The sequence below is a fragment of the Stenella coeruleoalba genome (genome assembly GCF_951394435.1).
Source record: "Stenella coeruleoalba genome assembly, chromosome: 8".
Lineage (NCBI taxonomy): Eukaryota > Metazoa > Chordata > Mammalia > Artiodactyla > Delphinidae > Stenella > Stenella coeruleoalba.
Window position 1 is genome coordinate 4854364 of NC_137154.1, and position 23922 is coordinate 4878285.

The 23922-nt window shown below is 56.6% G+C and overlaps 2 protein-coding genes across 6 annotated transcripts in view; both read right to left on the minus strand.

Moving 5' to 3' along the window:
* PPP6R3 (protein phosphatase 6 regulatory subunit 3) overlaps nt 1–3190 on the minus strand; it is a 126578-nt gene extending 123388 nt beyond the window's left edge. For 4 of the 5 annotated variants that reach the window (XM_079928836.1, XM_079928835.1, XM_079928838.1 and 1 more), the window contains exon 1: nt 3079–3190. The gene's annotated coding sequence lies outside the window, so the exon portion shown is untranslated. The remainder of the gene's footprint in view (nt 1–3078) is intronic. The other variant, XM_079928839.1, reaches the window with a different exon arrangement.
* Nucleotides 3191–10034: 6844 nt separating this feature from the next.
* The window catches only part of LRP5 (LDL receptor related protein 5), a 109805-nt gene continuing 95917 nt past the window's right edge, over nt 10035–23922 (minus strand). Inside the window, exons 18-23 of the mRNA XM_079928957.1 lie at nt 23348–23584; nt 21360–21470; nt 19401–19637; nt 18940–19079; nt 12611–12708; nt 10035–10970 (exon numbers count right to left, since the gene is read on the minus strand). Of these exons, the coding sequence (XP_079785083.1) occupies nt 10709–10970; nt 12611–12708; nt 18940–19079; nt 19401–19637; nt 21360–21470; nt 23348–23584 (1085 nt within the window). The 3' untranslated portion in view covers nt 10035–10708. The remainder of the gene's footprint in view (nt 10971–12610; nt 12709–18939; nt 19080–19400; nt 19638–21359; nt 21471–23347; nt 23585–23922) is intronic.

The following is a 23922-nucleotide window of genomic DNA, read 5'->3' on the forward strand; positions in this document are numbered from 1 at the left end:
TAGGTAGAGCTCACAGATGACACAAAGAATTCCTTGACCCACAAGCAGTCCCTAAAATCTGTGGTCTAGAAGAGTGGTTCCAAAAACTAGCTGCACTTCAGTGCTACTTGAGGAGCTTTTAAAAACATATTCTCACTCTCACCACACATTTCTAGAGGTGGAGTTCATTTTAAGACCCATGGTCTTAAAAAGTATCCCAAATGATTCCAATGCAGGCCAGATTAGGCCATCTATGCAGAGCAGGGTTTCTCAACCTCAGCACCACTGATATTTGGGGCTGGATAATTTTTTATTGGGGGGAGAGGGTTGCCATCTTGTGCATCATAGGATGTTTAGCAGCATCCCTGGTCTCTACCCTCTAGAAGTCATTAGTACACTGCCCAACCCCACAGATGTGACAAGCAAAAACGTCTCCAGACATTGCCAAATGTTTCTTTGGGGCAAAATCATCCTCCAGTTGAGAACCACTGATCTAGAGTAAATCAAAAACCAACCATTTGAGGTTCTCTTAAGAAAGGAGAGATAAGAAAGCTTTTTAAAGCCAAGAGGCCAGGTCTATTTTTTTCTATCCATCTCACCTAAGAAAAAGCAGCGAATCCTCGGCTCACACCAGGGCTCAGGTCTTGACTTATGAGGAGGAGCAACCACAGCCTCTTGTGCTTTTTATGAAATAGCTGAGCAGACGGTCAGAAGAACTTCGCTATCATTCTTAAGGGTAATAAAGCATTGTAAAATTTTAGACCAATATACACACTCAGGCTGCCTCTCAAATATCCAAAATACAAAACCCCAAGATACAAGTTTATCAAAGAAGCAAACTAAATTCCAATCCTGACCAATACTGTTTTAAGGAAGATGTCTCATCTGTAACAAGCACATTATCTTTGTACCAAATCAATGCAAAAATTTACTTTAAAGAGGCTAAGCAAACCTCACCCAGTCAAGCCTTAATTTTATCACTATTCATTTTCTGTCCAGTTATGGTCTGATTCTCAAATTCCCAAGCAGTTAATTGAAACCAGCAAGTTTTTGTTTTGCTATACTTTACACAAAAGCTAGTTTTCTAATCTAAAACAATCTTCTTCCTGTTCCTCAGTAAGTTAAACCAGCGAGATGCTCATCTGTACTTAAGACCAAGTCTATCAAAATAACACTTCCCCAAGTGCAACGAAGCAAGCCAAGGCCCAAGCAAGTAATTCCAGCGGAAAGGCAAGCATGGTTTCAAGTACCAGGCAGAAGAGCACGGGGCAAGAATCAAAAGACTGTGAGTATACGTGTGAGTGAGTGCGTGGCATTTTGTTAGATACTCTAGACTCTGATCAAACACACTGAAATGCAAAATATCCATCCAGGACAACAGCTATTTCCCAAACTATCTTCACTGAAGTGTATCTCAATACACAGCAACCTTTCAAATCTCAGTAAGAACCCAGGAGTACACTAAGAAACTCTAGAATTATTGGGGGCCAATCACACTCAACACGTAGTATCCAAAAAGTACGGTAGGAACAGAATCCGACTTGAGCTCCCGATGGCCTTTTCTTTATTTAACCATCTCTTAAACCATTCCGAGGCACCACCACTAATTACTCCAAAAAACGTTTGTAATTTAATCAATCTTCAACCACCCCTTCTCCTGGGTGGTTCTCAGGCCAAATGACTCTTAAACACACACAGCTTTCTAAAGACAGACACCAAAAGCCAGGACTTAAACACTCATGTGACTTCCTAATAGTATCTAAACATTTAAAAATCAAATTTAAATTAATAATGGCCACTAATTACTCAGCGTATTCTTCGCGCCAGGCACCGTTTCTACCTTCTTTACACGTATTAACTCCTTTCCTCCCGACAAACTTAAGGAGGGAGACGCTGCTGCTATTCCCGTATCACAGAAGGAGCAGGGAGTTTGGGTAACCTGCCCAAGGTCACAGGGCTAGAAAGTGGTGAAGCTGAGACCTGAAACCAGGCAGTCTAACCCGAGAGCAAAGAAAGCTCCCCCACTACCACCGCTTAGGAGACTTTCCAGTGGCTGGAAATCTGGAGTCTCTTTCCCACTTGCTGCCTACCTACAACGTGACCTTGAGGACATAATCGCATTCAACTCCACATTAACAAAACAGCCACATTAACATTAAGTGCTGTGAGGATGAAAGGAAACAACTCCGAAGCGCCCCTCCCAGAAAAACAAAACATAAAGCTCTATCCGACCCACAGAGAAAATGGTGAAGTACCGAGAAAATTACACGAAGCTCCGAGGTTGAAACGTCAGGACACACAGGTACATCCAAGGACTCATTCCGTCCACCTACAACCAAGAGTCCAAGTTGTGATCAGGGCAAGTAGGACCGGGAGGAAGCCCCTCCGAGGGAACGGCGAGAGGGTTTCTTTAAGAGGGAGGTACTTGCGGCCGAAAGAAGGACCACCCCCCTAGTGCATTTGCGCCAGGGAGGCTTTCGCGACCAGGTCTGCGCTGGAGTCGCAACACCGGAGTTAGCAAATCGCTCGGAAGGAGATTTAAACGCTCCGAGCCGGGCTCTGCGTATTCCGATGACTCTACGGCGAAGGAGCAGAAACCCACAGAACTTGTTTCCCGGAGAACCGCGTCCAACAATGGCCTTCGCGAGTCTCCGGCGAGCCGCCGCCTCAACTTGACACGCTCCGCGCTCCGGGGCCCGCGGGCAGCGGACGGCGCTCGGGGCGGGAAGGCCGGAGCGGAGCGGGGCCCGGCCGGGTTAGGGGCGCGCCCGGCCGCCGCGCCAGGCCGCGGACGTCAACGCGGGCTCAAAGTTCGTCGCCCGGCCCGCGACCCACCCAGCCGCCCGGCCCGGCGGGGCCCCCGCGGCCTGCGGCGGGGGAGCAAGCGGCTGACAGGCGCGGGCGGGGACGAGCCGGGGAGCCCGGGCGCCGCGCCTCCCCGGCCGCCCAGCGGCGAATTCCGGGGGGGAGGGGAGGGGGCCGGGACGCTCCCTCCCCGAGCCGCCGAGGCCGGGCTGAGGGGCCCCGCCGCCGCCCACGCGCCGCGCACCCCGCGCACCCCGCGCCGCGGTCCGCTCCGCCGCCCCCTCCCCCCATTACCTGGAGGTGCCCGCGACTCGCCGCTAGTTGCGCTCAGGCGGGAAACGCGCTCACCGACACCATCAGCGAAGCGCCCAAAATGGCGGACGTATCAAGCAGGCCTTGAGTTCCCCCCGCCCTCCCTCCGGCCGCCTCGCGACCAATCAAGGCCCTGCCCCCGCCCCCGGCTCCACGCTCATTGGCCTCCCTCTCCCTCCCCCTGCAACCTATTGGGTCACACTGCTGCCCCGTTGCACCCACTCCGATTGGCTCGCAGACCCCGTCCGTCAAGTGCGAGGGGCGCATTCTTTTCCCATGGACTTGACGGATCCGGAACCTCTAGGACCCCGGAGTCTGGAGAAACAAATCAGAAACCGAGAGAAACCTGGCTGGGTCCCCCTACGCCGTAGCAACAGCAGGGCCTCCGCTTGACGGACGCTTCGGACCACCAATCCAATAGCCAATGCTTTTTAAAACTAAATTGAGCCAAACCAATCATGGCCGCAGCTCTGGGAGTTTCAAGAGAACCAATGGGGTAGCGAGACCGGCGGGCAGGCGGGTCGGAGGGCCTGGAGGAAACGGGTGATGACGTGAGCCACAATGTGTTTCGGCGGCGGAAGTATTTTCGGGTTGGGGAATTAGCTCAAATGGTAGAGCGCTCGCTTAGCATGTGAGAGGTAGCGGGATCGACGCCCGCATTCTCCACGGTTGAATTTTATAAAGGTTGAGGGGTCGCCCGTTGGGGATGGTCACTTTGTTCTCAAAGGCGGCGACAGTACCAGGAGTTACAGGGGCAAAGTGAGGGGCCAGGTGTCCCAATTTGTGCGCCCAGCTCCGTGAGGGACTCGAAGTACAGAGAGGCGGGGGTTTTTGTTTTGCCTCGCGGAAGGATTTACGCAGGAGCTTCTTAGAATCTAGCGGGCACTTGGTCTGTGCCCAGCCTGCGGGGGTGCGCAGGGAGCAGACGGTCCCGGCTTTGACGTCTGTGGGAGACGTCAGACTCCACCTGGGCAACACCAGGTAAGTAAAGCAGACCGCAGAGTGGTCGGGGTCTTCCTGAGCAGGTTACATTTTCACCCACGGGACAGGGAGAACAGAACCGTGGGCCTAGGTCTGGGTGGCAGGGAGAGAGACCTGAGACCCCAGGATGGGGCTTTGGAGCAGGTTGGGTTGTGGGGGGAGAGGTGACGCCCCGGGGGAAACCAACAGTCCCAATGCTCAGATGGGTGCCGGGCCTGGAGTCGTAAAGGGGACCCCGTGCAGGGAGAATGGCAGGTTTCCCTGGGGGCACTGGCTTGGTCAGAGATGACCACTCCACCTCAACGACAGGAGGCAGGCTCCCTGCGGGGCTTCCCCGGGCTGTCTCCCAGAGGCCAGGCCTGAGAAAAGTGACAGAGTTGGCCCCTGGGGGTAGCGGGATGGCAGGACCATTGGAGTTGGCCCCTGGGCTGCCTTCCCAATGCTCAGCGTCCCGCTGCACCCCTATGCACCCGCCCCAGCTGGCCCTCCACCTCCCTGACTCAGACTCTCTGAGCCCCCGTGCCAAATGGCAGGGAGAATGGAGCTCAGCTTGAACTGGGTCAACCCCAGCACCTGGGGAGCTGGGTCTCTGGTGCAAACATGCCTCTGCCCCAGCTCACCCCTTTCAGCGAGCCTGTGGCTAGAAGCAGAATCTAGAAGGAGTTCATTGCTTGTAGATTATCATCCCAACATTACATGTTAGTTAACTGAGACCCAGAAAGCATTTAGACACCCGTATTGGCTGAGTGACCTTGGCTGGGTGACCAGTGCCCCTCTGAATCTCCAGGTCTCGTCTGTAAAGTGCTGGTGATAATACCTCCCCGCCTGTGTCCATGCCCTGAAGGGCGCTGGGCCTCTAGGAAGGCAGCAACCAAGGGCAGATGTTACTTGCCTTGATTCTACTGTTCGGAAGAGGCTCAGAGCCTTGCCCAAGCCACACAGCTAGTGAAGAACACAGTCAAGATTGAAACCAGTTCAGAAGACATGCTTGGTGCAGAGGGTTAGGGAGAGGGACATACATACAGATAGTCCGGGGTGGGGCAGAGGCAGGCATACCCAGCAGAGGGAACTGCAGAAGCATGGTTGGGGGAGGCACAACTGTTGGAGGACCAGGTCGTGGAGATCACAGGTCTGGGGGGAAAACAATGGGAGGGACTCAGCAGCTTTGGAGGATACACAGAGGAACTTGAGGTTCATCCTCAGACAGCGAGGGCCAGGAAAAGCTTCGGAGCAACAGAAGGGCGAATTCAGGGCTGGCCGTACTTTAGAAAGGACTGTTTGGATTAAGAGCAGCAAGGCTGTGCTATAGCAGTAGCACAGGACCAGAGGGGCAGTGCCTAGCGACTGGACCTAGGAGCAGGGGAGGGGCTGCAGGGAACCCCGGGACAGTAAAAGCACTCTATACAATGTGATGCTTTAAATAACATTAAACATGAGATGAACCCTGTGCTCTTGAGCAGGACTGAAAACTGAACTTTCTGTTTCTAGATCCATTGGACTAAACGCTTCTTGAGGTTAGTTTTTGTTTTATTCACTGCTGTACTACAGTACCTAGTACTTAGCACACAGTAGATGCTCAGTAAGTCATTGTTAATTTCATTACAAATTCTTTTTAAAGACCTCCTGGTCTTTCTGACTGACCGATGCTCTGACAATGCTCTTTCGTGTGACCCTTCCCTGCAGCTGGGCCCCCCTTGTTCTTCCAATGGGCTACCTTTTGTCTGGTGAGGAAGTCTTAAGCCTACCTATCTCCTGCCTTTCCTTTCCAAGTAATCCAGCACAAAGCCTTCGTCCTATTCAATCTGGTCTCTCTCTTGCCTGTCCGTGTCCCAGTTCTGGTCCTCTGGCACAAGTCAGTGTTGTTGATGACAGGGGGCGGTGCCTCAGAGGGACACCTCTGAGTGTGTGGGCAGGAGGGGGCAGCCAGGGCTGGCACCTGCCCTCCTGGGGAGGAGGTGGCCCAGCCACCCACTGATCCGTGCATCCCTTTACTCATTCATCATCAAAGGACTTGCCGGTATCTGCTTCAGGCTCCTCCATCCCAGACTGAGGTGGGTCACAGAGCCATGTGCACTATAATTAAAGGAAATAATGCAGGGACTTCCCTGGTGGTCCAGTGGTTAAGGCTCCACACTCCCAATGCAGGGGGCCCAGGTTCAATCCCTTGTCAGGGAACTAGATCCTGCATGCCGCAGCTAAAGATCCCACATGCCGCAAGGAAGATCCCAGGTGCCTCAACTAAGACCCGGCGCAGCCAAATAAATAAATATTAAAAAGAAAAGAAATAACGCAGTACCTCGTCCAACATAAGTGGGCACCCAAAGTCTCCAATTATGATAAGCTCCTAGCCTAACCAGAAGGGTTGAAGTCAGGGAGAACTTCCTGGAGGAGGAGGCATCTGAGTTGAACATATCTCCTGAGGACCATGGGGAGCCATTGACAGGCTTTAAGGAGGAGAGTGACTTCAAAAGCTCTGCAGTGGCCTCACCATCATAAAACTTCTAGATTTCTCAAATTGCCACCTTCCTCTTTTTCTCCCTAATCCCTTTGTAATTTAATTTTTAATATTTCAATTTTCAACCCATCTAGACTTTTAAAAAAATTATATGAAAAATTTCACACATACTCAACAGTAGAGAGAAAAGTATTAGTGAGCACACGTATGCCCACCACCCAGCTATGACTCCTTAACCTTGAGGAACAGACACAGAGCTGCCAGAGCTTAATTCTATCAAGTAGTGATTTTTTAAAAATACTATTTACTATTACTGTGATTTCCTAAAAGAAAGGACGTTTTACCACACACACACATACACTCAGATAGGAAAGACCAGCTCAGGATAAAGAAAAGGCTTTAAATTGGATGAGCTTGCCTTGAGAACAGAGACCACCATTGTCTTTCCTTCTGCTAGGTCACCAAGGCTCAGTCCTGATCTGAGGGCTGGAGTGGGGTTTCCCTGGCAGAGGACATGCTCTGGAAGGGCCAGAGCTGGTGCTGGGTGGTTGCTGGGTCAGGTTAGGATGTGTTGAGGCTGGAGAGAAGGGGCCAGTGAGGAAATCTAGGGGGATATGAAGGGTAGGCCCATTTTAACATGGAAATTTAACTCTGTTTCTTTTCCTTTTCTTCACTGCGTTAAGATTCAGTCTGGGTTGCAGGGGGAGGTGAGTATTTCCCTTCCCACCAAAGGACTGGTGATAGAAAGGGGAACCACTAGGGTTGCTAATAATTAGGGCCACCATCGAGCTTGCAGGGAAAGAAAAGAGAAGATGGCCTTTGGGTGTTCCTTGGTGGGACCCCAGCTCCATCATCAGAGGGTGTGGTCCAACAAGGGGGTCCCAGTGGTAGAAGCGCCAGCGGAGTGGCTCTGGAGAAGGAACAGGGGCCAAGTGGGGTCCAAGCCCACCCAGCTTCGCAACCACCCAGGCTTCTCAGGGACAGAACCTTCTGCACTGCCCACATCCTGGTTCCCCAGCGTCCTGCCTGACAGTGGACGTGCCCCAGATATGGGCACATGGATTTGGTTCAGCTGCCCAGGGCAGCTGCAGACCCAAGGGGGTCTGGACCTCAGGCAGGGAGGAGCTCCCACACCCGTCCTGGGGTTGGAGGCCGGCCGAGATGAACAAATGGATCCCCTCCGATGGGGTTGGTGGGGAGGGGGCCATCACATGAGGGAAACCCCGCAGGGCTCAGTAAGGGATGGCAGAGACTTGGGGAGCAGTGGGTGTCACCGCAGAGCTGAGAGGGTTTAAAGGGAAACTAGAAGCCCTTTTGGCCACATTGAGCAGCACCCAGTAGCCAGATGGTAATGTGTATTGGATAAAGGAAGGATTGAACAAATGAATGAAAAAAATTCTGGCTTTACTTCTTTTTCCCCGAGCCTTGGTTTCCTCCACTACAAGCTGGGGATACCATTGACTTAGCTGGGCTGTTGTGAAGTTTAAATGAAATAAGCCCGTTAACTTCACCCCCATACTCGAGAGACAGATTAGACATCACCTCCTCCAGGAAGCCCTCCTTGTCTTCCCAGGATATAACACTGTGCTTTCCCCACAGCTTTGGAAACTGCCTCTGTTACTAGGTTTTGAGCACCTTTAAGGGAGGGGGTCACATCTCACTGCTCTCTGGGGCCCCAGCATGTGACTTAAGTGCAGAGCTCTGCACACAGTAGCCACTTAATAAAGGCTGATAGATTTACTTGACATATAGTAGGAGACCAGTGGGTTGACCCTCTGGCCCCCGGCCATGCAATGGCTCTATCCGGGGCCTGCAGGAGAGGGAGGGGAGGACTTCCTCCCAGCGCACATAGGCCACCAGGGAGCAGCGGCCCAGCCACCGCTGCCCCACCCTGGGCTAGATCCCTGGCTTCCCGAGCAGACTGGATGGCTGACCGGGCAGGAGAGTTGGGGGGTGGGAGTTCTCCCCCATGATGCAGCCGCCCCCCGCTGCCCCACTGGCTGCCTGCATCAGTACTGGTGCTTTAACGAGCACCTGAGAGTGAGGGGGCCCAAGTGCTCCGAGCCCTGAGCTTCCTTCCGCAGGCAGCTCTGTGGGCAGGAGCTGCTGCCTTGGGCCCGGGGGGCCGGGTGCGCTCTAGCTCTGCTGGTCCTTAGCGCTGTGACCTTGGGCAAGTATGTCACCTCTCCCACTCACGGAGAACCTGCTACTTGCCAGGCCCCAACTGAGTAAGGCTGATCTCATGGAAGCCTTACTGTAGCCCCGGGGTTGGGGGGATGGTACCCTTCCTTGACAGACGGACGGGGCGGGTGGATGGAGCAGATAAGAAATGAAGCTTTTCAGGCAGAGGCGGATCTGCCGGCTGCGGTCTACAAAGGGGCCTTGAGTGTAGATGCCCACCAGGGGTGGCACAGCTGGCCCGGCTCGGCACTCAGGGCGGGCCGTCCATGCTCACTGTTACTTTGCACCGACGGCAGGCGGCCCATCCCCAGCATCTGCAGCACCGGCAAGCCCACCTGTTTCTGTCACCGCCAACGCTGACCCACGATCTCAGGGAACTCCCGGGCAATCTCCTGGGCAATCAGGAGTCAGGGGAGGCTACCCCTCAAAGGTCTGTCCCAGGACCCCAGGCCCATCCCCAGCTGTGTCCCCTGGCCCAACAGCCTGGGAGCCCTCGGGGCCACAGCCCTCCTCATCCCACCAGACTCCCCTCCCTCTGCTGTCACCTCGGCACTCCAGGCCTCAGGGCTCAAGGGTGCAATCTCAGGGTCGTGTGGGGAGGCACGTCTTCTGGCTCTTTGTGGTTTGATTCCCGAGTGCTGGGCACACCAGCACTCTGCCCGCCCTGACCTCCCGCCGACGTTCCGGTGGCGGTGGGGGTGGGGGTGGGGCAGTCAGGCCCTTCCTGGCTGCTGCATTTTCCTTCCTCCCAGCCCTGCCAGTGTGGTTCTTCCTGCCTGGCTGCAGAACAGCCCAGCCTCCTCAGGACACACCGCTGCTTCCACAGACTGGGGACCCCCAGGCGCAGGGACCAGGCCTGACCCATGTCTCCTCCAGTACCAGCCGGGTGGGCACAGGGCAGGCCTCTGTGAGGACCAGGCTCTCCACAGCCCATCTGCAGATACGGACACTGTGGGGGCCCGGAGAGCAGGAGGCCTGGGGGGCTCCCTCCCCAACCCGGGGCAAGTGTGGCCCGGCAGCGCCATCCACTGGGGTCAGCGCGGATGGCAGGGCCCCCAGCACTGTCTCTTTTTGGCCCCCAACCGCAGCTTGAACCCAGGCCCTTGGCAGAGAAAGCGCCGAGTCCCAGGCACTGGACCACCAGGGAAGTGTCCCCCCAGCACTACTTTTTTTCAAAGATTTTTTGGATGTGGACCATTTTTTTAAAGTCTTTATTGAATCTACTACAATATGCTTCTGTTTTAGGTTTTGGTGTTTTGGCCGCGAGGCACGCGGTATCTTAGCTCCCTGAGCTAAGGGATCGAACCCGCGCCCCCTGCAGAGGAAGGTGAAGTCTTAACCACTGGACCACCGGGGAAGTTCCCCCGCCCCCCCACCCCACCCCAGCACTGTCCTGACGGGCAGCAGCGGCCCTGGGCCGGCGCACACAGGTCAGACAGTAGCAAGGACCAGCCAGGAACAGCCCAAAGCCCAGGTATGTAACCTGCAGAGCCCAATGCGAAATGAAAATGCAGGGCCTCGGTCTTCAAAATTATTTAGAATTTCAGGACGGCAACAGCAGAGCATGAAATCAAGCATCAGGTCGTGCACGAGTCAGGCATCCCCGGAGCTGACCCGCCCGCAGGCCTCTGCCCAGAGGTCTCACCCCTCCCTGTGGGAGCCTGATGGCAAGACGCCCATGCCCAGGACAAGTGCACGACTCCGACAGCTGTCCAGGGAGGGCCAGAGGTCAGCGTTCACTCCGTGGGGACACTCAGCTCCAACACACACGGCATGAAAGAATGGCAATGATGTTTTAAAAAATTAGGTTTATAAATATTTTCTCCATTGTACAAAGTTTCCCCACCCTGCCCACCCCCCATCACTGTTCACATTTCTCATGTTTTTAAAATCCCAACTATATTTATTTTTTAAATCATAAAATATAATTTTTTCTTTGTTCATATTTAAAACTATTTACAGGGGCAGAGAGAGGCCAGGGTGGCCCGGCCGAGGTCAGGACGAGTCCGTGCAGGGGGATGGAGGGGGCGGGAAGAGGTGGAAATAGCTCCTCTCTGTGGCGGGCGATGGTGGGCAGCTGTCCTCCGCCGACAGGTACTGGCTGTGGGGTGTGGGCGGAGGCGGGTAGGGGTCTGAGTCCGAGTTCAAATCCAGGTAGTACTTGCTGGCCTTCCAGCGGCTGGCGCTGTAGTCACTGTCACACACGTCTGTGCTGCAGGGCGTCGTAGGGGGCGCCATGCCACGGATGATGTAGGGTCTGGAGGGGATACAGCAAGGGACAGGGGACCTGGGTTCAGATTGGCCCACATGCACGTCCACCTTTGGGCACTTGGGCCCCCTGGCTATGTGGCCTCTCTGAGCCTCAATATTGCCACCTTTAAAGTGGGCGCACTGGCACCTACCCTGCAGGCTGCCAAGCCCAGGCCCTGACAAGGACTGCAGCCCGAGGCCAAGGTCACCTTTACGGGGAACGAGGCCTCCAGAGCCTACCTAGCTGACCTTGGGCAACTTAACCTCTCTGAGCTTCAGTTTCTCATTGACACAATGGGGAAGATGAAACAGTATCCATTTCGAAGGAGCTTGTGAGGATTAAAATGAGATTCTGCCTGGAACGCGCTAGAAACAGCATCTGACACGAGAAAGTGGTCAACGACCGTTCCCCCTTCTACCATTACTGTAAATACTGGAGACCAGTTGGCCTCCCATCTTGATCCCAGAGATGCCTCCCGACCGTCCCCCGTGACATCACCCTTTGGCCCGAGTCCAAGGTGGGGATCGTGGTGTGTTTAAGAGCCACAGTGGGGCTCACAGCGGGCGGGAAGGTGGGGCCAGCACCCGAGGGGCGCCTACACTGAGGAAGGTGCAGCAGCAGGATGTGCCTCGTGGAGCCCTGGGAGCAAGAAGGGACGCCCACAGACAGTGGGGAGGGCAGAGGTCTTGGAGGGGGACCAAAACCAGGGCAGAAGGAGCAAAGCATGCAGTAGACTGGAGGCTGAGGGGCCTGGCCTGGCTGGTGTGGAGGTGACAGCTCTGGGGACACACGGTGACACTGAGGCACTGGGGAGCCCCCGCAGGTTCTTGAACAGGGCAGTGACCCAGTAAACGGCTGGGCCTCCCCGGAATCTGCACGGCTGCCCGGCTCCCCGGCCAGGCCCCGGAGTTCCCCAAACGGCCACCAGGTGGCAGGCGGTGCCGCGCTCGGAGGGTCCGCCGCTCCGGGAGGACCAAGGGCCTCCGCCACCCCCAAGCCCTGCTCTCTACACAGGGGGCGAGCCTGGCGGGGCCGACCCTCCACCTGCCCCATCAGGTAGCTCGCCCGGGGGTGGGGGCGGGGGCCCCAGCGCACCTGGTGGGCGGGCCCTGTCGGCTGAGACCATCGGGTGAAGGTCAGCAGGTTCACCTCGCCCACCCTGGCTCCGACCCGCCCCTGGCCACAGGCCAGCAAACCCGGATCCCGTATCTCCTCAACGCTCTCCAGCTGGCCGCTCCCCACCAAGGAGGGGGTCGTGCGACCCCTAAAGGGACAGCTGGGAGTGCGGGGTCGGAGCCGAGCAGGCCCGGGGCCCAAGCAGGCCCTCGCAGTGGGTAAGGGGGAAGGATCGCCCCATCAAGGGCCAGCCGAGGTACCAAGGGGTGGCGCCCCACCGGGGTCCCAGCGCTGGATTCAGGCACAGAGCGCAGAGCCCTCCGGGGGACGGGCCGGCTGCGGTGGAGACCCCTGGGGGCGTCATTCAAGGCCACGTGTGGCCCGGCTTACAAAACACCCCCAGGGCTGCCAACCGTGGGCTCAGGATGGTTTCTGAACTCAGAATGCCCACCGGCGCCCCGACCCTCCGCGCTTTCTCCCGCAGGAAATGGGGACCAGGCCCGGTACCGCGGGGCGCGGGGGCTCCGTACCTGTACGGCCTGGCGGTGGCAGGAATGCTGGAAGGGTAGAACACGTCCACGTTGTACAAGGAGGGGTCCGTGGCGGGGGACGGCGGCGGGTTCAGGATCTGAGGGGAGCCAAGCAAGGTCACACGGGCCCCGGAGCCGGCGGTCCCCACCGGCCACCGGCCACCCCCAACCAGCTGCCCTCCTCCCAGGGCCCCTCCTGGTCTGGGGAGGGGAAGGGGCAGCTGTGGCCCGAGGGTGGGCACGAGCAGGGGGACAGCCCGGCCCGCTGATCAGTGGTGACCCCAGGCCCGGGAGCTCGGCTGCGCACTCAGGACCCCGAAACAAGCCCCCTCTGCACCGTGCCACCAGCAGGGAAGGGTCCCTGCAGGCCCGGGCGTGTCCCCACGCCACTGAGTGCCTCCCGAGGTTCCTCAGGGGCTTTTCTGTCAACTCCCCTCTTTGGTCTTTTACTCCCCCATCTCCTCCCACGTGGTGCAAAGTCTAATCTCTATAATTCATTCCTTACTCCTAACATTCAGGGGACCCACATCCCAGCCTGAACCCTGACAAGGCACACGCACCACCACACGGAAGGAGGGGCCACAGCCCTGCTGCCCGCCCTCCTCACCCTCTCAGCAAATGAGGAAGGGGCGCCCCATTCTCAAGGGACTATATTGGCCCCAAACTGTGATAATAAGTACACCTCTTCCCCATGAATGCGCCCTCAAGAGCCAGGTGGCACATGACCGGCCCCACAAGAGGGACAGAGGGACCTGGGGGCCAGACACCCGCGGGGTCTGCACCTTCCCCAGCAACCATCGCCGCCTGTGCCCCCCGCCCCTCCTCTGAGCTGTTCCTGCCAGGGGCACAGCCAGACCTGGGAGTCTGAGTGCCCTGAGGGACTGAATTCCCCCAGGTCCCTGGGGCGATGGAAAGGGCACGGCCTTCCCTCGCCAACACCCCCCCCTGCTTCGGCAGATGTGGGTTGGGACCTGTTTTATCACCTCCCAGCTGCTCCCTGGTGAGGGACTTCACCTCTTGAGGCCTCAGGACCCTCATTCCTAAAATGGGGCTAAGGAGACCCGCTTCCCAAGGCTGTCCTGACACTAGGTGAGTCACCTACAGGACGTGCCCAGACCCCTCCCCTACCCGTCAGGAACTGGCACGGACCCCTCTCCTTATTCTGTGGGGGAGGGCCCTCTTCAGCCCAGAGAGCCAGCCTGCGGCTTCCTCGGGGTGTGACCCCAAAGCTAGGAAGGCACGCCTGGGGGAAGAGGGTGGTGTACAGAGAGAGAGCAGAAACCAGGCAGGGAAGCCCAGCAGAAAGGGCCTCCCCCAGCGGCTCCCACACCCCAGGCCCTTGCGCTCCTATTTCTGCATCTGCCCATGAACCTGACTGGACCTGGCTTCTCTTCACTGCTGCCTCCAAGGAGAACTCTGGGATCCTGCCCAAGTCCCCTCCCCTGCTGCTGTCGGTGCTACTTCCCGCAGGGTGCTGGGGAGGTGAAGGTCAAGGAAGAAGTCTCCCCAATACTACAATGGGCATATTTCTAGCAAGTTCTGCTGGTGCAGCACCTCGGCGACTTCTCGGTCGCCTGGTGCGTGGGGGCTAGGGGCTCTTCCCCGCTCAGATCATCTGCTTTTCCTGCGTTCTAAAGAGTTCTCTTTACCTCTCACTGGCCAATTCCCTGCAATTCTAATCCCTGATGATAATACTGTATATTTGAACTTTCTCTCTTCAAATCACCATGTGACTTCCGTCTCCTGACTGGACCTCGACTAATAAAGGCCGCTTTTTTTTTTTTTTTTTCTTTTGGCTGTACTGCTTGGCATGTGGGATCTTAGTTCCCCATCCAGGGATTGAACCTGTGCCGCCTGCAGTGGGAGCTCCGATTCTTAACCACTGCACCACCAGGGAATTCCCTAAAGGCCGCCTGGTAGCCATCAGCACAGAAATAAAGTCGGATGCCTCCAGCCTCACTCAGTACACCTAATTACATTCCAGGAGAATCAAAGTTAAACTTGATTCCAGGAGAATCAAAATTAAATACAAACACAAGGGACTTCCCTGGTGGCGCAGTGGTTAAGAATCTGCCTGCCAATGCAGGGGACACAGGTTTGAGCCCTGGTCTGGGAAGATCCCACATGCCGCGGAGCAACTAAGCCCGTGAGCCACAACTACTGAGCCTGTGCTCTAGAACCCGCGAGCCACAACTACTGAGCCCACGTGCCACAGCGACTGAGCCCGCGTACCTAGAGCCCGTGCTCCGCAAAGAGAAGCCACCGCAATGAGAAGCCTGCGCACCGCGATGAAGAGCAGCCCCCGCCCACTGCAACTAGAGAAAGCCTGTGTGCAGCAGTGAAGACCCGACGCAGCCAAAAATTAGAAAAAAAAAAAAATACAAACACGAAACCTTGAGAACATTAAGAAAGAGAGCATGGAAAGAAACATTTTTACAAGAAGGGAAAGCCTTTCTGGGTATGACCAAAAACCCCCCAAACTCCCATAAAAGATGAATAATTTCATTGTATAAATGGCAAAACGCAACATAAACCAAATCAAAAGACAGAAAGCTAGGAAAAATATTTTCAACCCTTATCCCAGGCGAACTTTCTTAATATATCTCTATATAAAGAGCCCTTACAAATAAATTTTAAAAATACCAACAACCCAATAGAAAAAGGACATAAACGCACCCATCTGAGAAAATAAAACTACAAAGGTTATTAAACATACAAAAAGATCTTTGACATCATACGTAATAAGAGAAATATAAATTTAAATTACACCACTATACCATTTTTACCCTAAACTGGACCTGACGAGAGTGTGTTTGAGAGGGACGGTCGTGCCAGTGTGGCCCTCTGCTAGCGGGAAGATGGACTGTCCCCTTGTGAGGGACCCTTGGCAAGAAAGGTCAAGATGACCGATGCTCAGCCTTAGCTGCAGGGCATCTTCCCGCTGGCCCCTACCCAGGAGGGGAAATGAGGAAACCGCAGGAGTTCCGGGCATCACTGTTAGGGTAACGAGATTCTGGGAATGACTGGACACCCACTGGTGTGGGCCCAGCCGCACCCCAAAAAAGGGCACTCTCCAGTCACCAAGAGGGGGACAGCTCTGCCCGAGAAGCAAAACAAACTTCAGGGTGCAGGAGAGGCAGGGTAGGGGAGTGGTCAGCTTGGACAGAATGGCCCCAGGGAGGAGGGGGGCGGGTAATCACCACTCAGTTCCTTGGCCTCATCTGCCAAAGAGGAGGCTGACAGCGCCCCCTTCTGGAGTCGGGGTGACAACAGCACACGAAGAGTGTATTCCTCAGAAGTGCTGGGTAAAGGCCAGCTTTCACTGATCCTTGGTAGCAAAAAGCAAGGCTCAGAGAGGAGCTGTCATTACCTTCAGATGCTATCATGCAGGTTTTAAAAAGTACATATGAAACTGCTCTGTATGAGACTAAAATGGTGGATACATGTCATTACACGTTTGTCCAAACCCACAGAATACTACACCACCAAAAGCGAACTCAAGATGTAAACCATGGACTCTGGGTGATGGTGACGTGTAGATTCATGGACTGTAACGAGTACCCCACTCTGGTGGGGGATGTTGATAAAGGGGGAGGAAGGGGGATTTGGGAAACCTCCCTACCCTCCTCCCAATTTTGCTGTGAACCTAGAATTGCTAGATAGATAGATAGATACATAGATACACAGATACACAGATAGATAGATATAGATAGGTATAGATAGATAAAAGTTGTCTTAAAATAAAAGTGCATATATAAAACTGGTGAACTGTGAATAAAGTCAAAGTGTATCATATCAATGCCCTGATTATGCTACTGTACTATTGCTATAGACTGAATGTTTGTGTCCCCACAAATTCATATGTCGAAACCTAATTCCCAACATGATGGTATTAGGAGGTGGGGCTTTGGGGATGTGATTAAGTCACGAGGGTGGAGCCCTCATAAATGGAATCAGTGCCCTTAAAGAAGCGACCCCAGAGAGCCCCCTCACCCCTTCCACCATATACAGATAAGACGGCCACTACAGGGAGTTCCCTGGTGGCCTAGTGGTTAGGATTCCAGGCTTTCACTGCCATGACCCCGGGTTCAATCCCTGGTCAGGGGACTGAGATGCTGCAAGCCTCGCAGTGAGAAAGAAAGAAAAGAAAGAAGGAAAGAAAGAAAAGGAAGTGGGGGAGACAACTACTATGAACCAGGGACCGGGCCCAAACCTGCCAGAACCTTGAGCTTGAGTTTCCCAGCCTCCAGAACTGTGAGAAATAAATGTGTGTAGTTTAAGCTGCCCAGTCTATGGTATTTTTGTTAGAGCAGCATGAATGGGCTGAGACAACCATAGTTATGTAAGATGTTACCACTGGGGAAAATTGGTGAAAGGGAGATAGGACCTCTCTGTATTATTTCTTACAACTGCATATACATCTACAATTATCTCCAAAAAAAAAAAATTACTCTCTTTGTTGGGAAAATAAAGTTCATACTCTTGTATACTCGCTTACGTACAGACTTCCTCTGGGAGGACACACGATAAACTCACCACAGGATGTACCTCCGGGGGAGGGGTGAGCTCCTGAGCAGGGCTGGGCCCTCCTTTCACTGTGCCCTTTGAATTCTGTACCACGAACAGATATTACTGATTCAAACTAATGTAGTTAATTTTTACATAGCTGGCTCCGTGCAGGGTTTCTTTCTGGGATGATGAAATGTTCTACGTTTAACGATGGTGATGACTGCACAACTCTGTGAATATACTAGAAACCACCGACCTGTACACTGTAAGTGCATGGGTGGATCGGAGGGTATGTGAATTATATCTCAGTAAAGCCGCTGAAAAAGATTGCTGGTGGTCAGTGTCATCTCTTGCTGTCAGATAAGATCTCCCCAGCTCCCAGCAGGGGCTGCGGATGGAGAAGCCAGTTTCCCGAGCAACCTGCTGCCTGCATGGGGGGGTCCAGGGGGCTGTCCTGGGGTAAGCTCAGTCTTACACGGGTTCCTGGTGCTTTCAGCTGGTTACATGGGACATCTGAAAGCCAGGTGTCAGTAGCAGCAGGAAGGATGAGAGGTACGGTGGGGAGGAGTGTGAAGCTCCAGGCTGCTTGTTCCCTCTGCCCCGAAACACAGTCGGGCCCTGGAGCAGCCGGATTTGGTTCTGATCCTGCCAACCCGAGATAATGACCCCCGCTGCCCCCCACTCCTTGGTCCTGCCAGGTCAGGTGTGATAAGGAGGGGCAACACCCCGGATACGGGGGACACCCAGAAGGGCAGGAAGGCCCAGCCCTGGTGGGTGGGGCTCCCTGGCGACCCCCCAGAGAAAGCTCAGGGGGCTGTCTTCACGTCAGAAGAGCATGCCGTCACAGGAAGTCAGGTTTTGGAGAATTATAGAGCACAGAACCGTATCAAGTCAGAACCTGATATGTAACACCAAGTTCACATCCGTGCATCACGCTTGCCCCAGTTACCCTGGGGCCACGCCTTGGAAATGGGGGTCTTTTCCAGCCTCGAGGAGAGGGTCCCCCTCGGGATCCTGGTGTGGGGCTGGGATACTGGGGGCTTTGGCCCTTCACCCTCTGTAGAGTCATTTCGTTCTAGGGTGTGGTTCGGCCTAGGGCCAGCCCGTCACCCCACTCAGGCTGCCGGAAGCTCCAGGGAGCATTTCAGCCACGACAGTCACCCCAGGAGTGCCTGTCCTTAGAAAACCATCCTGCTATTTTCTGGGAACCAGCAAGGCTGTGGGTGGGAAAATAGAGTGTTTCTGGCGGGGACGCTGAGGGGAAGCTTGCGTCCATCCAGACAGGCCCTGCCGATGGGGCGGGCCTGAGGAACCAGATGGCCACCCAGACAGGGAAACGCCCAACGGCAACCCCGGGAGGTGGGATTATGGGTGAGACTCCCACTTTTTAGAATCTTATGTGGCTTCCAGGTTATCCACAATGAACAGGAAGCACTCTTTTCTGAACAGAAAATGATGCTGAAGAGAAAAACTACAGGTCAGGACGGGGAGAAAGGTGAACGCACCCACCATTCTAAGTGGTGGAACAGCAAGTAATTCTCGAAATCCTGAGGTCCCAGGACGTGCCTGCCCCTGGTGGGCGGGGGGACCCTGAGCTGGCCAGGCGTCCTCCTGCCCCTACTCACCGGCGGGTACACCTGGTGGGCGGGGGGGCCCTGAGCTGGCCAGGCGTCCTCCTGCCCCTACTCACCGGCGGGTACACCTGGTGGGCGGGGGGGCCCTGAGCTGGCCAGGCGTCCTCCTGCCCCTACTCACCGGCGGGTACACCTGGTGGGCGGGGGGGCCCTGAGCTGGCCAGGCGTCCTCCTGCCCCTACTCACCGGTGGGTACAGCGTGGCCTTAGTGCTGGATGAGCTGCTGGACGAGGCCCCGGTGACGTGGTTCCGGTCGTAGAGGGGCACCCCGGCTCGGCCCCCCATCAGGCTCACGGAGCTCATCATGGACTTGCTGCACGAAATGCCTGCGGGGAGGGGGTGGGGGAACGAGGCCAGTTAGGGGCAGGGGCGCCCCACGCACACGGCGCACTCTCCCCAGCCCCGCTGCCCGGGAGACCCAGGTTCAGGTGCAGAAGCCCTATGAGAGATGTGTCCCCGGGGGACGACTCAGGACACACCCCACGAGAACATCTCAGGTCAAGTCCAAAGAGCATTCCTGAGTCCCCGGGAGACGACTCAGGACACACCCCACGAGAACATCTCAGGTCAAGTCCAAAGAGCATTCCTGATCCACTCGCCCCATATCCCGCCCTGTCTGCCTCCGCACCGCCGCCCAGGGTCCTCACCTGTGAAGGGACCGTGCTGGGAGCCGCCCGGGGCGATGAAATTGAGGGGCACGTGGGGGGTCCCACTGACGTACTCATGCGGGAAGGGCCCGTTGGCCCCGGCGTAGCGCTGACACACCACGCGCTGGCACACAAAGTAGACCCCGCCCATGATGAAGAGCGAGAGGATGATGCCGATAACCGGCCCGATGGCGCTGCTGTGGGCCGGGCCGTCGTCCGAGGGCAGCTTGGTGATTTCTGCCAGAGCACGGGCAGGAAGCGACAGCGGACGTTAACCCAAAGGGAGCGGGCCTCCTGCGGGGCAGGCGCTGTGTGCCCTGGCGGGCGGCTCCCGCCCCGGCCCAGCACCCGCCGATGGAGCCGCAGCACCTTCTCCCCCTCCTCGGCCTGACTCAGCTCTGCCACGGCCCCCGGCCCCTCAGCAGCGACTCCTCCGAAGCAGCCTCCTATTCATGCCCCTGACCCGGAGCTTCTCGGCTGGAAGCAGGCGCTGGGTCCTCCCACGTCCACGTCCCTAGTCCAGCTGAGCCCGAGCCCCAGGCGGCAGGAGGGGGCGGGGCGGGGAGACGGGACCACGCGGAGGGGCGGGGCTGACCCAAGCACCCAGGGCCGGGGGGGCCTCCATCTGAGCCCCTCACGCCTGCCTGCCACAGAGGCCGGGAATCCTGAAGGCCCTAGGCAGGGAAAGCGTGAGAAGTGGAATGTGAAGGGCCTGGCCTCAGGGGCCCAGTCAAACCCAAAGAGCCAGGAGCCAGCTCAGGGCTGCAAAGGTTCACCCAGGGCTCCAGGGCAGGTGCACTCCTGGGGCTCGCCCCACGATCAAAGCCACCTGCGGCATGGAGGGCATGTCTGGGCTCCGGACTCAACTCTGACAAAAGGACATTCACTTTCCCATCAGGGTGGCACGTTTCCGAGAGCAATCGACAACATCCCCTCCGGCCAAAGCCCAAAGGAAAGGGAGGAGAGCTGCTGGTTCCGGTGACGAGGCCTGACTATGGATAAACATCACCCCCAACGGCTGGGGCCACGATCACATGGGAGCCTGAAGACAGACGCCGTCACACTGGACACCTGCCCAGCAGAGGCGCGGGGCTCAGACCCCTCGGGGCTCCCACTGCTACCCTCTGGCCCCCAGACCACGCTCCTGAGATGGTAGCTGAGGGGCCTGACCCGGGTTGATGTGAAGGCACAAGAGCGCTCAGTGAGTCCCTTGGGGACGCCTCCTTCTTCCCCATTCACAAGACGCCTCTATCCTGCAGGCAGAGCTCTCAGCCCCGGTCCCTCCGCAGTGAACGAAGTGGCCATATCCCCAGACACACAGACACATTCCCACTTCCTGTCTGGGAATCCAGCTCCCTTCCTGTCTGAACCAGACAGCCTTTCAAGAGCCAACGCCTCCAGGAAGCCTTCTCTGACTGCCCTGGTTTCACATTCTCTAGCCCCTACATCCCTGGCCGTACAAGCTACATCACTCAAGGGGCATGCAGCGTGTGTGTGTGTGTGTGTGTGTGTTTGTGTGTGTGTGTGTGTGTGTGCGCGTGTGTGTGCGTGTACGTGTGTGCATGGGCACACACCACTCCTCCTCAGCCAGGCAGCAGGCTGCCAGGGAATGGACTCACCCACTACTCTGTCAGGGTGATCTTGTTGACAGATGCTGCTGAGTGAGGGCTCTGGGCAGAAGCATGCTGCCTTACACTCAGGTCTGGCCTGGCACATCTATGCCTTCTCTGTGCCTCTGTCCCAGCTGAAATGCCCCTTGGCTCACAGTTTCCCCCTCCTCCTCCTCACAGCCGCCTCCACCTCCAGGAAGGCTTCCCTGACTCCCTACCGAGGCCAAATACTCCTGACCTCCCAGCCTCCTCAGTCCCCGCCACTTCCTCCCTCTAGACCCGACGGCCCTGGGACAGAACCCCAGCATAGGGCGACCCTCCAACCCCGCCCTCGGGGAAGCCAGCTCACCACACATGAGCTCGTCGGAGCCATCGACGCAGTCAGGAAAGGAATCACACTGCTGCTTGATAAGGACGCACTGGCCGCTGGCGCACCGGAACTGGTTGGGCAGGCAGACGGCTGCAAGGAGGGGCCTTGCGTTCAGAGAGGCTGGAGGGCATGATGCAGCCAGGAGCACTAAGCAGATGACCTCCACCGGGGCTCCCTGCCCCGCCCCCCCAGACCCAACAACAGAGGTCTGGGCTCCAAATACAGAGCAGACAAACGGACCCTTTCTAGGACCGGGTCGGGGCATGGTCACAGCAAAGCCAGTCTTCACCCACCCCTCGAGGACCCCAGTTCCGAGGCCCATGCAATGCTGGGGGCGGTCTGGCAGGGAAGAGACCTCAACGACCCAGGGAGGTATTCATTCATCAGGTTCCTACCATGGGTCAGGCCCGCAAAGCACCAGGACTACCACGGCCCCTGTGCCCAGGCCCTCCCAGGTTACCAGGAAGGGGACAGCCGCTGGCTCCACAAGGAACTGGGCTCCTAGAGTGGGAGGGGCAGGGGACAGGGGATGCACCAGCAGAGCTCTGAGGGTCAGGAAGGGGGAGCACAGCGCAACCGGAAAGGCAGAGGCGGGCCACGCAAGGAGGACGAGGAAGGCTGGGTGCTGACTGCTGCCTCCCTGCTGACCTGGAAAGGGCTATGGCCCCATGAGGAAGGCATCACCCGCCCCCAGTACTTGCCGTCTAAGCTCCCCACCCGCCCTGCCCCAGGCGCCCACTCTGGAAACCAGAGACAAGGAACCCTGTCCTTGCAATAAGTGGGCAGGTCTGCTGGTAACCTAACAGGAGAGGAGGCTTCTGAAACAGAGGGCAGAGCCCAGAGCCTCCACTAGGGCCTGCTGTCCTCCTGATGCTTCCTTTCTCCAGGAGAAACAGTCACAGTGGGAGGAGGGAGGGGACGGTCCCTAATCAGGGCTCCTGCCACCTGCTGAGATCTTGGACACAAGACTGTGCTGGGGCCAAGGATGTAAGGCAGGGCTCAGCAAACTTTTCTGTATAGAGACAGATAGGTCTCTTTTGTAACTACTCAACTCTGCTGTTTCCGTGCAGGACCAGTCAGAGACAATATGTAAATGAATGAGCCTGACTGTGTCCCAGTAAAACTGCATTTACCAAAATAGGTGGCGATCTGGATTTGGCCCTCAGGCCGCAGCGTGCTCATCCCTGGTCTACAGTCTCCATCGAATTCAAAGGGGCTGTGAGCTGGAAAGACTTAACAACTGCGGCTTTCTAGAAACATCCGGGGAAATGACCCCCAGGCCTTCACCTTCCACAGAATGGCTGCTCACCATGAACGGGGACAGTGGACAGATAATATCTGAGTTATCCAAGAAGAGGACCGGTGGCTGTGGGGCGGCAGCTAGAACGACCCATTAACAGCTCAGTGGCAGTCATGGGGCCGTGGTGCTGACGGTGTGTGGCGGGAACCAACGGAGCAGGTCATTTTATGTAAGAAAACCTCAGAGGGAGCACAGAGATTTGTTTCACTGTCACGGTCTAAAAGGAAGATACTGCCAGCCAGCGTGGACCCAGGTTGACTAAGCAAATCTCTTTGTAACTCCTGGTTCAAGGGGATACTAGAAACCACCCAGACGTAAGTGTTATCCCACAGACGGCTTGGTGGAGGACAGCACTGCCTTTTGGGATGGGGCTTAACCAGGGCGTAAACCATGCAAACCCAGCTGACTACTGGACCTAACTTGGGTCTCTGTAACGTTCTTGACTGAAGGAGGGAAGGCAAGATAGACCCTCAGTCTGCCTTCAAGCCAAAGTGCTTGGCGAGGCAGAGCGCAACAGCTCTCAGTGGGCCTGCAGCTAACATTCTCCCCTCCCAAGCTGAGGGGCCACGGCAGTTTCGCTCCAGGCCAAGGCTTTATGCGTGACCTGATGGAGCCCAAGCTCCAGGAGGGCGGAGAGCGCGAGCCTAGGGGAGGGGCGGGGCCTCACCGTCGCAGTCCGCCTCGTCCGAGCGGTCCTGGCAGTCAGCCTCACCATCACAGCGCAGCCGCAGGTCCACGCACTGGCCCCGCGCACACGGGAACTGGGCGGCCGAGCACACCGGGCAGCCCTCCTCGTCGCTCTGGTCATCACACTCCGGGAAGCCGTCGCAGCGCCAGGCCCCAGGAATGCAGTCGATCTCCCCAGTGGCGCACGCAAACTGGTCCGGGGAGCACGTAGGAGGCTCTGGGGAGGAGAGAAAGACCATCACAGGCTGCCCAGCAGGGCAAAAACTGGGCGAAACACCTCTGGGTTTCAAAGCGGGGAACACGCTCAATTCACAAGTGCTGTACCCAGTCTCCACTGCCCTGCATCTTGTCTGCGTCCCACCTCCAGCCCCCAGTGTGTGATGAAGCTGTCCGTGTGCACGGCCTGGCTACAGGGGAGTGTCCACCGCACCCCCGCCGGAAATAGGAGGGTCAGAAAGTGGGTGGTCAGCACCCACACCTGTTACACATTTGGGGCAGCGGAGCCAGAACTCTGTGGGTGGCCAGCGAGCCCACAGGTATGGCGGGGGCGGGGGG